Source organism: Denticeps clupeoides, chromosome 14 (assembly GCF_900700375.1).
Source record: "Denticeps clupeoides chromosome 14, fDenClu1.1, whole genome shotgun sequence".
Classification (NCBI taxonomy): domain Eukaryota; kingdom Metazoa; phylum Chordata; class Actinopteri; order Clupeiformes; family Denticipitidae; genus Denticeps; species Denticeps clupeoides.
Genome location: NC_041720.1, coordinates 20,621,688 through 20,637,494, shown reverse-complemented (window position 1 = coordinate 20,637,494; position 15,807 = coordinate 20,621,688). Strand labels below are relative to the sequence as shown.

General features: G+C 43.6%; 1 protein-coding gene across 1 annotated transcript; it reads right to left on the bottom strand.

Annotated features, from left to right (window-relative positions):
- Positions 1-787: 787 nt before the first annotated feature.
- Positions 788-14,582, bottom strand: faxca (failed axon connections homolog, metaxin like GST domain containing a). The gene is given in 7 exon segments (XM_028953631.1): positions 788-3,672; positions 5,218-5,334; positions 8,316-8,533; positions 9,381-9,577; positions 10,161-10,296; positions 14,121-14,176; positions 14,178-14,582. Coding segments are annotated over 7 exon segments (1,197 nt in total). The 5' UTR covers positions 14,358-14,582; the 3' UTR covers positions 788-3,379.
- Positions 14,583-15,807: the final 1,225 nt, after the last annotated feature.

The window sequence follows — 15,807 nt, the reverse complement described above, 5'->3', positions numbered from 1 at the left end:
AGATAAAGAACAAAATACCTTTTGACATTGACAGAATGCGTTCTGTGGGCATTTTATGATAAACAATATGCATTTTGTGGATGAAATGATATTTTGTCAGTAAAACTATTTTCTGTCTACATAACGGTGGTGCTGAATTCATGCACAAAATGAATCATTGCTTTGTATTTCTGTGAACGAAATAAAGTGATAATAAAGTGAATAAATTCAGACAAAATTTGTAATACATTTTTTCTTTGTTTATCTCTCTGTGGATAAAATGCAACATGCCCATCCCTGGTTCATCTGGCCCTGTCTGGCCCTGCATTAAAAACCTGGAGAGGAACCCATCCTCCACTGCTCAGCACTGGATTACCCTGGGATGTTCAGTGGGATTTATGCAGGAAATATGGCATATAGACGTTATTTGAGTTTTTTTTTTTTTGTTCATTTTCTTGTTGTGTGTTAAAATGTAATATTGAGGTTGTATATTTGAGTTCCAGGAGATGGCTTCTCAGGACCAGGCAGTATGGACCAAGCAGGGAAATCAGGGAGATTCTCCCTGGTGCAACATATGGTTACATTTTGGACTTTACTTGTTAAAAACTGCAAACTCAGCATTTTGGATACTTGACATTTTGGATCGGGATTGTTTTGCTAGACAGTTAACTGTAAGCTACTTAACTCCCTTTTTTTCAAAATGCAGCTGAGATTCATCCATTAATTGACTCCTTGTCCATGTTTTTGGCCTTGATGGCTCATCTAGACGCGCGTGTGTCTTGTAAAGAAAATACGAAAAGAACATCAATCCTGTCGTATCACATATGTTTTAATGGGCCGTTTCATTCAGCCACACACCATTAGTTCATTTACATTTAAAGAGAATTATTGATAGGTCTTGTATTACAGCATTTTAGATGTACATCGTCCCTGTGTCCCCCCTCCTTTTATATACATCATAAAAAAAAGGAATATTCTGAACACACTTTTGCTCTAATGGAGTTAAGGACTGTGGTAAGTAGACAACGTAGGGAGAGGAGACACCACTGACTTCCACGTAGTTGACCTCAAACCAGGGTGAAGAAGGTCTTTTTATAGCTTTGTTACTGTATGAGGGACACAGCCTGAAAGCGCTGGCTGCTGCTATGAAGGATTGAACGATAGCTACGGATGTAAGTGTAACGTTTTTTCAGTATTGACAGAACGTCAGATTTTATTCAAACTTCATCAAATGATAGTCACACACATTGCAGCCTACAAAGCAAAGCCAGGAAAAAAAAATTATTACAAATACTCTAAATGTTAGGATACTTGTAAATTATGCCAACTGAAACAGTAACAAAATAAATACAATATAATAAATTATTCATGCAATAGAATAAAATGTAAACAAAACTATTAATACCATTCATAAAAATAATACAATTGAATAAAAATCAGTTATGAAAAAAATATAATTGTCATTCACAGTAAAGAAAAATCAAGGGATCAACACTGGCTCTCCCATAGGCACAAATCAAAGAAATTCTAAGGCTGAGTGTGTGTGTGTTTCAATGCAATCGCAGAACAGGTCTAACAGACATAAAATGTGAACTTTTGTGTTGCACACTACAGTCCCACTGTATTAAAGTAGCCTTATAAAGCAGATTTGAATGGGAATTGGCTCTAGCTGGGCTCTGTGCACGCCAGGGGGCAGCTGAATCACTCGTGCAGTGTGACAGCACACTCTCAACCACACACATCTCTGGGGAGGAAACCTGCTCCTCCAGGGCTGGAAAAAAACAAGAGAAGCTGAGCAGGATAAGGGGGAGGGTCACAATACAGCTGAATGGTACAATAAGCATCTCACATTTACGCCTTTATCCAGAGCGACTTACAACGTGATTTCAAGTTACCATCGATGAAGAGATCAATTCCGGTTCACTAGGACCCCCAACTCCTTGGTACACGTCTGTTTTTGGAGTGCATTCAAAATGCAGAAATTGGTTGGTTGGTGAACCGCTCTATACCGTTTTCTGACCAGGCATTCTGATTCAATTATATTATTCAATGGTAATCCTAGGAGCGGCCATATCATGTCATTATGTGACAAGACCAGTCAAGGCCATTAATATGCTGTATATGGCACTTCCTCTGATGTTTTGCTGCTGGAATTGCACAAAGCCACTGGTCACCGTTCTAATATTTCCAATATTTAGTTTCATTGCAAATGTGCAAACTGTCTGTTTATCATGTGTCTAGATGACTCAGCTTACACATGCTGAAAAGGTTCTACACAGGAATCAATTTACCATCACTCGTGGAACATTCTGATGAGGACAAATACATTCATGCTAAATGTGGGTCTGATTCTATAGACTTCATTACCTAGGAAGCGGCGATTAGGCATAAAAGAAGAATTTCTACCAGGAACCGCCACCCAAAAGCCTTTACAGTAAAGATATCTGCTGTTTGACAAGACACCCATAAAAACCTGTAAAATTCAGCCTTGGTTTTCATACTTTAGCAACCTATGATTTCTGACTTTTTAATGTAATTACTCATGCTTTCATATGAACAAACACACATGGTGACTGACAGCTAGAGGAACTGCTATATTCTGCACTAACTAACCCAGGGATATTTCGTCAAAATAGGATTTTAGGACCCCCCCCCCAGGCATTAGAAAGCTTTTTAATGTTGTTAAGCCGAGTAATTGTTGCATTGAAAGACTATGCTCCTCCCAACACTGCTTAAATTCACACAGGCCAAATCTCCCATCTGCACTTCTTCACACACAAGAGACGTCCATGTTTACGCACGTTCTCATCGGAGATGATGCCCAGGCCAACCAGACCATTTCATCAACTTCCACAGCATGTATCTCATATATTTATCTGTACAGACACGCCCGTTTTCTAAAATGTTCATAAGACTATGAACACAAGTCGTGGGCAGGACGTTTGGGGTGAAAAGGTCACATCATGCACATTACTGCTGCCATTGTCAGCCATTCTGTGATGATAGTAATCACATTCTTCAATGGCTTCATTTGTGTTGGTTGTAATGTTGTAATGCAACTTTAATGGTGTAACACCACCAGAAATTGAGGGAAGGTCGATTTGAACTTGAAGATAACATAATGTAGCTGAAAATCAAGCAGTGGAACTGTGCGGACAAGCACTAGAGAAAAGAACCAAATACAAACTTCTGTCACTTCTGAAGGTTACGTCACCTGTACAGGACGGTGTGGGACCACATTCTGCTTTAAATTTCACTGTGGCGTCTGACATAAGAGAACAGAGTGAGAATTGACCCACAGAAGAGTTGAGTAAAGCACACTAGTACACTGTCACCTTGGTGATGATGTCACTGGTGCTCTGGTGCTTTTTGTTCAACCTTCTTTCTTATTTGAGACCAGTTAAGACTTGAGCTGCTCGGGCTCCACCATCTCAGCATCCATGTCTGAGTCGAAGAGCGAGTATCCCGTGCAGTCGCTGCTGGGAGTGTGAGACTGGGAGTCCAGGGAATGCGGACTGGAGATCTCCTGTAGCGTGTCGGTCCGAGAGTACAGTCCCAGGTCCAGAAGGCGCGAGGGACCGTCACTGTCCTCGCTGGAGCCGTCATAGTAAAAGTCGTCAACGTCCACAAACCACTCGGGCCAGAACTTCCTGCGGATCCGCTCACAGTACATGGCCAGATTTATGAGTTCACCTGAAGACAAAGCATGCAGAAGTTCTGTCTAAAACACACTGCTCAAAACGAGGAAAGATTAGTCATGTGAAAGTGAAGTGATTGTCATTGTGAGCAGTGGGAAGCCATGACAGTGGCACCTGTCACGGCTCGGGATGAACCTACAACCTCTCCAAGGCAATCACTGCCCCGTATTTAGATCCAACATGGCAGTTTTCTCTTTAATATTTTTCTGATTTAAGTATATATGGTCACATATCATTTTAAATAGTGTATTTAATTTTTTTAAATTTGTACTGTTTCGATTCTCTATACTTTTACATTCTCAATTTATAAAGTTATAATCACACTTTTTATTCAAAAAGTTGATTATCTGTGAGTAATGCAATTAATAGCATTTAAAAGACCAGGGCCATTTAGAAAGATAGTCATTTTGATCAATAAAAATAAATTAATGAGAATAAATTTTGGATTTAACTTTTTCATTCAGTTTTTTTTTCCAAATGAGGTCAGCTGAAACAACTGGGAAAAAAGAAAAGAAACTGTTGCTGCTGCTCCAACGGGAAAAGAAATGACATCTATGAAATCAAGTGTGTGTGAAATCAAGAATTTACGTAATAAAATAATGAAATAAATGTCTTGCTTATTTAGCAATTTTTCCCACCAGAACCACCACCGGTTCTTGTCTAGTATAAAATAATGCATTTTAAAAACATTTGTTACTGAAATAACATTTTTAAAACCAAAGAAGTCATCAATAATAATGTGGGCTGCTATATGTATTGCATACAGTGGCTACGGAAAGTACTCAGACCCCCTTAAAAATAAAAGAAGAACCCAAAGATCACTGTGGCTGAGCCCCAGAGATGCAGTCAGGAGATGTGAGAGTTATAGAAAGTCAACCATCACTCCATCCCTCCAATGGCCAGGGCTTTATGGCAGAGTGGGCCGACAGAAGCCTCTCCTCAGAGCAAAACACATGAAAGCCTGCATGGAGTTTCCTAAAAAAAAAACCCTGAAGGACTCAAAGATGATGAGAAATAAGATTCTTTGGTCTGATGAGATCAAGATAGAAATGGTATGTGAGGAGAACCAGGCACTGCTCATCACCTGTACAATACAGTGCCAACAGTGAAGCATGGTGGTGGCACCATCATGCTGTGGGGTGTTTTGCAGCTGCAGGGACAGGATGACTGGTTGCAATTGAGGGAAAGATGAATGTGGACAAATATAGGGATATCCTGGACAAACATCTTCTCCAGAGCTTTACCTTCCAACAAGACAATGACCCTAAGCACTCTAATGAAGGAGAGGATTCACAGGAGTGGCTGTTTTTGAATGGTCCAGCCAGAGCCCTGACTTAAACCCAATTGAGCATTTCTGGAGAGACCTATAAATGTCTGTCCGCCAACGCTTACCATCCAACCTGCCAGAACTGCCACAGCTTCTTCCAAATACTGAGCAAAGGGTCTGAATACTTAGGACCATGTGATTTCAGTTTTACTTTTAAATTTAGGGGGGGTCTGAATACTTTCCGTACCCACTGTAACTGAGTAATATTGTCACCTTTGATGAGTTGTTCGGGGCGTGTCCCGGGGAGGGTCCACATTGCCTGGGCAAGGTGGCTGAAGACTGTGGCGTCCACTGAGGAGGGCTTTGGTCCCATGATGTACTTTTTATTACCTAGAGAAAGAACATGCATAGATGTTCTGTGATAGGATGCCACAATGAAATTGTCAGATTTTATTCCTGCTGGATATTGCCAACAGCCTTAAACTCCATATTAAAGTCTATGTATTTGAATGCAATGTTATTAAAGTCACCGTTGGTGTGATGGTCATGTGTTCTATTACGTTTGTCATATAGCTTATGTAGATTAGACTAGTAATCAGACATTAATTAAAAGCAGAAGAATATGATAATGTTGACCACAGTACTAGGCAAACGTTTCATGCAGTAGTGAAACTAATGAAGGTTTTTCATATTCCCGACTGTAAGTAAGAAATTAGTCAGGACGTGTACAAGTGTCAAACACACAAATAACCAAGAAACTGGCAATAATTTGCCAATAATTTAATTTGATTTCAGAGTTCTAGAGATCACCCTCAACGTAGAGGAGAACACAACATAGGTGAACTGCTACAACAGCAAATCCACTGAAATGCAAAGTCCATCTCAACAAGACCAAACCAGAAGCTGTAGATGAACGGCTCAAAGCTCGAGACTCTGCCTCCAGGAAGGGTGACAAGGTGGCCCTATGATCAGCGAGGGCCAAACTGTCTTGAGCCATTAGAGCAGCAAAGCATGACACGGGCAGAACATCCACAGCCATTTCCAGGACAGCGGAGACACACGGCGCATGTGGCAGGCATCCAGGCCGTCACAATCTACAAAAACCTCTGCCTGTGACAGTGACCACTCCCTACCGGATGCGCTGAATGACTTCTACGAACGATTCGATACACACAACAACGTGACTGCAAGGAAATCCAACCCTCCTCCCAGTGACCAGGTGCCGTGTCCAACCACGGCGGACGTGAGGAGAACTCTTCTCAGAGTTAACTCATGAAAGGTGGCTGGACCAGACAACATCCCTGGAAGAGTTCTCAGAGAATGTGCAGACCAGCTGGCAGGTGTTCTCACCGACATCCTTAACATCTCAATGACTACTGTCCTGTTGCACTTATACCCATCATGATGAAGTGCTTTGAGAGGCTGGTCATGAACCACATGAAGACCCTGCTGCCCTCCACCCTGGACCCCTGGACGAATGCTGCTCATAGTCTTCAGTTTAGCATTCAATACCAACATTCCTCAGCACCTGGTCGAGAAGCTGAGCCTACTGGTCTGAACACCTCCCTCTGCAACTGGATCTTGGACTTCCTGACTGAGAGACCTCAGTCTGTCCGGATGGGGAACAGCAGCTCCAGCACCACCACACTGAGCACTGGAGCTCCTCAGGGCTGTGTGCTCAATCCAATGCTGTTCACCCTGCTGACCCACCCTGTTGATCCAACCACATCATCAAGTTCGCTGATGCCACAACCATGGTGGGTCTCATCAGCAAGAACGATGAGTCAGCGTACAGAGAGGAGGTATAATGACTGACGGACTGGTGTAAGGTCAACAATCTGATTCTGCATGTGGACAAAAGGAGATGATTGTTGATTTTAGAAGACAATGGTAGGACCACCCTCCACTGAACATTGATGGTCCTTGTGTGGACTCAAGAACACAAAGTTCCTCGGTGTTCATCTAAAGGAGAACCTCTCCTGGAATCTCATCACCAGCTCAACAGCCAAGAAAGCCCAGAGGCTGGGGAAGACCTAACTCCCACCACCCATCCTCACCACCTTCTATAGAGGGACCATTGGGATCATTCTAATCAGCTGCAGCACCGTCTGGTTTGGGAGCTGCACCGTATCGGAACGCAAGACCCTACAGCGTATAGTGAGGACAGCTGAGAAGATCATCTGAGTCTCTCTTCCCTCCATAACAGACATGTCCCACATACATTTAATCAGGAAATCCACCAGCATTGTGAAGGACTCTACACATCCCTAACATGCACTCTTCACCCTCCTACCATCCAGAAAAAGGTAACGAAGCATTAGGGCCCTCACTGCCAGACTCTACCACAACTTCATCCCACAAGCCATCAGACACCTGAACACTCAGGTACTAACCCCCCTCTGGAGTGACACCCTTACACACACACACACACACACACACACACACACACTCAACTCAGTTTTTTTGCAATATTATCTATCAATGCACCATTCCATTTTGCACAGCAATATTTGCACTATTTTACTTTGCACATGTATTATTCATTTTCACTAGTTTACTATCTGTCTCGTTGTTGTCTACATGTTTTTTTGTTAAATGTTATTCTTGCACTTCATGTAGCCCAGTTTGTCTGTGTCGCACACGTGCACTTTAGGTCAGTGTGTAACTTTGTCTAGTCGTTGAAATGTTACATGTAGCACCAGGTTCCGGAGAAACGTTCTTTCGTTTCACTCTGTACTGTCTAACATGTATGTAGCTGAAATGACAATAAAGCTCAACTTCAATCTACTACAAGAACCCGGGGTTGGTCTCTCCAGTATACATTTATCATAATCGGTATTTACAGGGACAGTCCCCCCCTGGAGACATACAGGGTTAAGTGTCTTGCTCAGGGACACAATGGTGGTCAGTGGGAGTTGAACCCGGGTCTTCAGGTTCATTGGTGAGTGTGTTACCCACTAGGCTACTACCCCCCCCACCAAACAATCAAGGGATCTTCCACAAGCAAATGCTTATTTAGTCTCCTCATTGTCAATGCTTGACAAAAATAAATTTTTGTTGCAATAAACAGTTTATATAAATAAATATTTGATCAATATTCGACATAAGTTTTTTTTTGTTTTTACATGAACAGAATTGCTAAATAGCTGTTATGACCAGGGTGGTAGTGGCCTAGTGGGTGAGACACCAGTCACAGGTTCAAACCCCACATACTACCACTGTGTCCCTGAGTAACAGACTAAAACCTCAGTGTCTCCAGGGGGGGACTGTCCCTGTAACTACTGATTGCAAGTCACTCTGGATAAGGGTGTCTGGTAAATGCTGTAAATGTAAATGTAAATGACCTGGTCATCTCTCCCTCACACACGTACCCAGCAGCATGGCCAAGGTGCGCATGTCTTTTTCCATCAGGGAGTAAACCTCCTCCTTGGACAGGCGTCCAATGCCGTGGCCATACATCTCACGCTTGACAATCCCACTGGTAAGGTGACTCAGGATCCACTTGAGCAGGTGGCCCATTGGTCCGCTCACCGCCAGCATCTCTTGCGTCACCTCCAGGTTGTCCACCCACTGGCAGTACGCTATAGTCCTGTTCCACAAAAAAAGTTTTAGAGGAAGATGCCTACCATTAAAAAAAAAAACCTGCTATGTTGGCAGTATATTTTAATCACATAATATTTGTCTAGTAACTGGCTGAAAATGTATTTTTATTTGTGTTGAACATATTTGGTCCAACAGTACAAGAAAAAGCAGTACTGGTGTGTGTCTAGAACATGTGTGTCAAAGTCAAGGCCCGTGAGCCACATCCGGCCCGCGTGAGGGGTTTTTCTGGCCCCCGGGATTATAATATATAATTTATTATTAGAACTGGCACGCCAGCAGCATCCGGATACTTTACACGCGCCAACGCACTACATTTCCCACAATTCAACGGTGGCGCTCCGAGCGGGAGGCCACTTCCTTTTATTATTCATCAACGGGCATTACCGTCACTTTCAGATAGCCTTCCCTTAAACAATGGCAAAACGGAAGGTGGACACTGAGAACCGGACTTTTAAAACAAGGTGGGAGTCGGAGTACATGTTCACGGAGGTAGCTGGAAAACCTGTGTGGCGGTGATGAAAGAGTTTAATCTGAGACGGCATCATGAGACAAAACACGCGGACAAAGACAAGGATATGGACATAAAGCTTTTGTCCCTGTTTACTGACAGAGCCATAAGAATGTATTTATTTATTTGCTCATATAGTAATATAATTTTAGGTTTTCAGACTGTTTAATGGGGATCACTAGAATATATGCGGTCATTTTATTTTTTTTTCAATGAACATTCGATCAGTCCAAGCCCTTGGCTTGTTCCTAAACTTTTCATTTGGCCCCCTGTCCATTTGACTTTGATACCCCTGGTCTAGAATGTCTAGAAACTGGTCTCTCACCAGTAGAAGTGCTCTTCCACCATCTTTGTGACTGCTCGGGACACGGCCTTCTCCTGCAGGCTCAGGCCCTTGTTGAGATTGACGCCCAGCTTCTCCTCCAGGAAGTCAATCATGAACTCCATGCCACAGACCTGCTCCTGGTTGTACTCAATCCACGGCATCTTGCCCTGGCGAGAGAGCTTCCCACCAAAGTAGTTCTGTTTCACGAGGGGTGGGCACAAAAAGACAATGAAGGTCAGCCAGTCCAAAACCAGTCCACCATCACCCCTACGCCTGGACTCCACCATGCCTTCAACTAGACTGGAGTCATGGTTATAAACACTGGCTGATCCATAAATAAGGAGACCTAATTAAGATAAAGAGGTATCATTATAATTTAGTATTCATGACATTTACACAGTTCTGGCGAATCACGCCAGTACGTTCCATGCAGGGAGAGACACTGTTACATCAGTCTGCGCCAAAGCGGTCCCTGCGGCTCGATACATTCGGGTTTTTAGCGAATATTGCGGACAGCGTCCTGCTCCTCCACTGACTGATTCATAACCGGTGGCCAGAACCTTGAACCTGACTACATATGGGTTGTTTCTCAAAGTCAGGGGTCCAATTAAGTCTTGGGTCTTACCCACTAAGCTACTACCACCCTGTGGATGTTTCATCAGCATAGATGCACTGAACAAAAACTATTTCTTAACAAAGATTTGAAATGAACAGAATGATGTGGTTATTAGTCTGATGAAATCCCACATGATAACATCTTTAAAAGGGTGTTAATCCCACCTGGTAGGGAAGGTCTGCCATGCGCAGGTACGTCTCCATCTTGAGGCAGAAGGGTGACAGGCTGGGCACGCCATTCTTGGGCCTGGAGAACTGGTGAAGAATGATGGCGTCCTTGGAGTCCAGCTCCTCCTCCTTTCTATGGAACCCAGGGTGCATCTCAAGGTCAGTTTCACTGGCTGCATGAATACATTATAGCAGCTAACCACAGACACTTCCTGCCTCCAACATGTTCCTGATGGGAGAACTAACAGGCCCACAGGATCGGGGTTGGAATCAGCTAGTCCAGGGGTCCGCAACCTTTAACACTCAAACAGCCATTTGGTCCTGGTTTCCCCAAAAGAAAAAGCACCGGAAGCCTTTAATTCTTTTTGACGTGTAAAATGAAGATAACACAGCATAAAAGTAGTAATAATATATGCGATGTATGAATAGTGTGTTGCTTGTGAAATTTTATTTCGTTCGGGGGGTTGGCAGGGTTGGGGGTTCGCAAAGATTCCACGTGTGTGGATGGATTGGACGCTGCCAGAACGTTGACCTGGTGGGGGTGGTACGCATATATGCATATGTGGCTTTTGTGATGCATATTTTGAGCCAAAAAAAAATTATAAAAACACATTGCATTTTAATGTTAGAAGATCACAATAATCAAATTTAAACTCAACATATAAATAATAAAAAACACTGACAAAAATTAATTAAAATATTTATTTATTTAAACGATTATTTATTTCCCAAAGCCAGAGTGTAAAGATGAAAGAGCTGCAGGATGCCAACCCCTGAGATCAACATTATAAAAAGATTTATTAAATCCCACTAAAACATCCCACTGTTTCGGTAATGGTCTTGGGCTCCTATCAAACAGCCATAACTGGACATGCAAAGAGTCAATGATAAAGATAGTGGAAGAAATGTAGTAAGACATTCTTTTCTCTGTGAGATTTTATGAAATATCACAAACAAGTTCCCCATAGAAATGATTAAATGTCAGATTTATATAAAGCGGCGGACATATTAAACTCACTGACTCGCTCACTTTCTATAACTGCTCTGTTGCTCTGTCCTACTCAGGGTCATGGCTGCCAGGGCTCGTCCCGGGACACCGTAATCATAGGACAGGATAAAACTGCGGTTGCTTTAGAGGTTGCTTTAAAGTGATACACTGCTTAGCACAGCACACGATGCACACAACGAAATGAGTCCTCTGAATCATTCTGTAATCGACTGTAAATGAATATATGAAAATAATCTGGGCTGAAATACAAGTGTTCACAGAAACAATGCCAGGGAGATTGTGAGTCTGTGCAACTTTTTTCTTAGGGAATTGTCAAACATTCTAAAATGTTAGTAGAAAAAATGTCTTGAACGGTGGTCTTAAATGAATACTAACATACCAATGACCTCGCCTAATAATTAGATATTAATCTAGCCCAAAATTCATGGATGAGTGGTCTGTTCAAATTTATAAAAATATCAGATCGTGCCATCAGAGTGTCCGTAAACACTGGCAGTATACATTAGGTACAGTGGGTACGGAAGGTATTCGCGCCCCCTTTAATTACTCACTCTTTGTTATATTGCAGCCATTAGTTAAAATCATTTACATTTTTTTTCTCATTAATGTACAGGCAGCACCCCACATTGACAGAAAAACATGGTGGACATTTTTGCAGATTTATTAACAAAAAAACCCCATGAAATGTCACAGATATCCTGCAATTTACCCATTCAAAAATGATTAAACATTATGATAAACAGAAGTGAAATGATATGTGATGTATAGTATTTTGACACAGCCATTTTCTATTTTTCTATGGCATTATTAAATATGGAAGTTTTTTTGTTCTTTTTTGTCCTTGCTCCACTCTGGGGGATTGGAGCATTGAATGTTTTAGTGAACGTGATTGTCATTGTGAAACACAGCGCAGCACACGTGCACACAACAAAATGTGTCCTCTGCTTTTAACCATCACCCTGAGTGAGCAGTGGGCGGCCAGGACAGGTGCCCGGGGAGCAGTGTGTGGGGAAGCAAAAAGTCAGTAAATGTCAACTGCAGCATTTATGCCGCAGTATATACAGTGAGGCAAAAAAAGGATTTGGCAGGCACCAATTGTGCAAGTTGCTAGTTGGTATTTTGGCCCATCCTTCCATGCAGATCGACTAAAGAGCTGTGATGTTTGGGGCTGTCACTGGGCTCAGATCCTCACTTGGATTGAGGTTTGGAGACTGGATAGGCCACTCCAGAATCCCGATCTACCAAGGTGCCACTGAGCAAAGTACCGTCCCCACACACTGCTCTCCGGGCGCCTGTCATGGTGCCCACTGCTCACCAAGGGTGATGGGTTCAAAGCAGAGGACAAATGCAGTGTCACTGTGTGCTGTGCTGCAATGTATCAAAATGACAATCACTTCACTTTCATACATGAGATGAACTCCAATTAGCAGCACTGACTAAATCAGAAAACAGATCTTGAAATCTCCAAAGCCACACACACACACACACACACACACACACAGTGTTGGGGAGTGACGGAATACATGTACCGACGTTATGTATTTAGAATACAAAATATGAGTAAATGTATTCTGTTACAGTTACCGTTTAAATGAGTGATAATAAGCATAGTTAGTTAGTTACATAGTTACAAAGCCACCTGCCTGTTCCAGAGCAAGCACAAGTGTGCGTAATAGTGCGCGTAATAGTGCGCGTAATAGTGCGCGTAATGGTGCGCGTAATGGTGTCAAGCGTTTCCTCTAAATGTTCCATTATCTCCAAGTTCACTATGAGTGTGAGGAATAATTAATTCATGCATTTTTATAATCATTTTTATAATAAATATCTTGGTATTGTTCACTGACAAGGCTTGAAACCTGATTATTTTGTAAAATTAGTGTTTGCTTTTTGCAAGCATTAGAAAAGCAGCACCTCATATGTTTATGGCAATTGTTAGCCAATTATTGAATTTTTTGGGGGGGGATTTAAGTTTTTCAACCAAACAGTTCAGCACTGACACCTTAGATGGTTCTTGTTGCCTTTGTTAAATGGGCATGATGTAATGTTGCTGGGATTCATTAATACATTTATTGTCTTGTGTTTAAAATTATATCTGGTGGCAAGGTTTAAAGTGCATTTTGTCATTGTCACATCAAGTTTGAATATCTGATTTGTATTGAAGGATCTTTAGTATTTAGAAATTATTTGTGGAAGAAGAATATTGACAGTAAATGCCAAAAAAGTATATTTTTAATTTTGGAGAATATTTTTTTTTGTCCTTATCAGGATGAGGGTTATTGAAAATGCAGTTTTTTTCCTTGTGCAATTCTACTTTTTATTTTAACTAAGTGATGGAATATGTTGGTAACCATAACAGTAAATACTTTTCAATAGCATATTTTATATGTGTCTAATACTCTTCCACTTTTCAGGTTGAGGAAAAACAGGCCTTTTTATTATCTGTGATTGCTACATTTATGTAGTAGTAAAAAGCATGACAAGATATTAAGTAATCCAAAGTATTCAGAATACGTTACTCACATAGAGTAACTTAACGAAATACTTTACAAACTACATTTTGGGGCATGTATTCTGTAATCTGTAGTGGAATACATTTTAAAAGTAACCTTCCCAACACTGTGTGTGTGTGTAGTACGTGAAGAGGGCCACGCGACCAGCGATCCTTCTGCCCACGACTTTCACGTCCGCCCCGCCCCTCCTCTCGCCCCGCCCCTCCTCTCGCCCCGCCCCTCTTCTCGCTCCGCCCCTCGCCGCTCGGTTAGGTAATCGTCCAAACCACAACACAAGCACACCAGCGGTGCTTTAAAGCGTGCAAACCAACATTTCGACCAGGATTTTATTACACTATCATCGTAATATCGCACCAGAGTGATCCAGCAACAGCCGCTCCGTTATATTACGATGACACTACATGAAAATGTCGGTGTTATTGCTGCATGTGTTGTTACCTGATGGCGAGCAGTTCGTGCAGCAGATAGGCAGCGGCGGCGAGCAGCGCCCCCCCCGGTCAGATACAGAGTCTTCCTCCACCAGGAGTCCGAGCCCAGCGCCGACATGATCCCGCCGTAGTCCTGCAGAGGGTAGGCGACGATGTACCCATACAGCGGGTACCGCTCGTCCGAGCCGCGCAGGCCGAAGGAGAAGCTCTGGTTGCGGCCGAGATCAACCACGCTGGACCAGAGCATTACCTCGGACTCGGCGCGCCCTCTGTCCGCCCTCGGACCCGCTCGGGGTCCATCATCGGTCCTGCTGCTGGGTCGCGACGCATCTCGCCTGGCGGCCCACCACCCCGCGTCGGGGCTGACATCCTGCGCAGCTGCCCGCCGCCGCCGTCTGCGCAGTCCGCAGACTCGCTCGGCCGAGCGAACGACTCTTTCTCGCTGGGTGCTTCAGTAAGAGCCGATTCGGTAGACAAAAGCGGTCGTTCGCAAGGAGGCTTTGTCAGGTTCAACGTTAATCTCCGTACTGGAAAATACCCACCGAGCCAGAACCCCATCATTGCTACAGAAGCAACTTCAAAGCTCAAATAACTACATTAAACTACAGTAAAGAGCCGAACGGTGAGATCCGGCTCAGCGAAAAGAGCCGGAAACCGCCGACGCTGCGTCCGGATATAAAAGCCGTGACGTCACCGGCGCGCATCATTCAGGCAGCCAGCAAGACGTATGGGCGCGGAAACGCAGACCTCAGCAACTGCCAGTGCAGACACGAGAACCTCGATTCCAAAACGGTCCTTCGTTTATTTTAAACGAATCTGACATACAAATACTAACATTAACTCACCAGTTAAAAACGCTACTGTCGAATACGTTTGCATTGTTGTAGACGTGGATGGGAATGTGTACTCGTGCTGTGTCTATGTGTCCTGGCAGTGTGTATGTGTGGCGTTTGAACGTGTATGTCCGCGCCTTAAAAGTGAAGTTATTGTCACTTGTGATACACAGCAGCACCGCACACGGTGCACACAGTGAAATGTGTCCTCTGCTTCACCCTGAGTGAGCAGTGGGCAGCCATGACAGGCACCCGGGGAGCAGTGTGTGGGGACGGTGCTTTGCTCAGTGGCACCTTGGAAGATCGGAATTTGAACCGGCAACCTTCTGAATACGGGGGGCGCGTCTTTAACCACTAGGCCACCACTGCCCCTAAGATGGGGCAGTCGCTGGGCTCAGATCCTCACTTGGCTTGAGGTTTGGAGACTTGATAGGCCACTCCAGAATCCCGATCTACCAAGGTGCCACTGAGCGAAGCACCGTCCCCACACACTGCTCCCTGGGCGCCTGTCATGGCTGCCCACTGCTCACCAAGGGTAATGGTTAAAAGCAGAGGACACAGTTTGTTGTGTCACCGTGTGCTGTGCTGCAGTGTTTCACAATGACAGTCGCTTCACTTAAGTGTCACTGATCAAGCTACTGTCCCCACACACTGCTTCCCGGGTACTTGTAATGGCTGCCAAATGCTCAATAAGGTGATGGCATTAATGCAGAGGACACATGTCGTTGTCACTGCATGACGGGTCAGGCTGCATGATGGGTCCCGATGACTGACCCTCTTCCCTGGAGGATGTGGTGTAGTCACTGCAGGGCAGCTGCAGTTGATGTCCCTTTATGCTTTAGTTGTACTATGTCTTCAACGTTC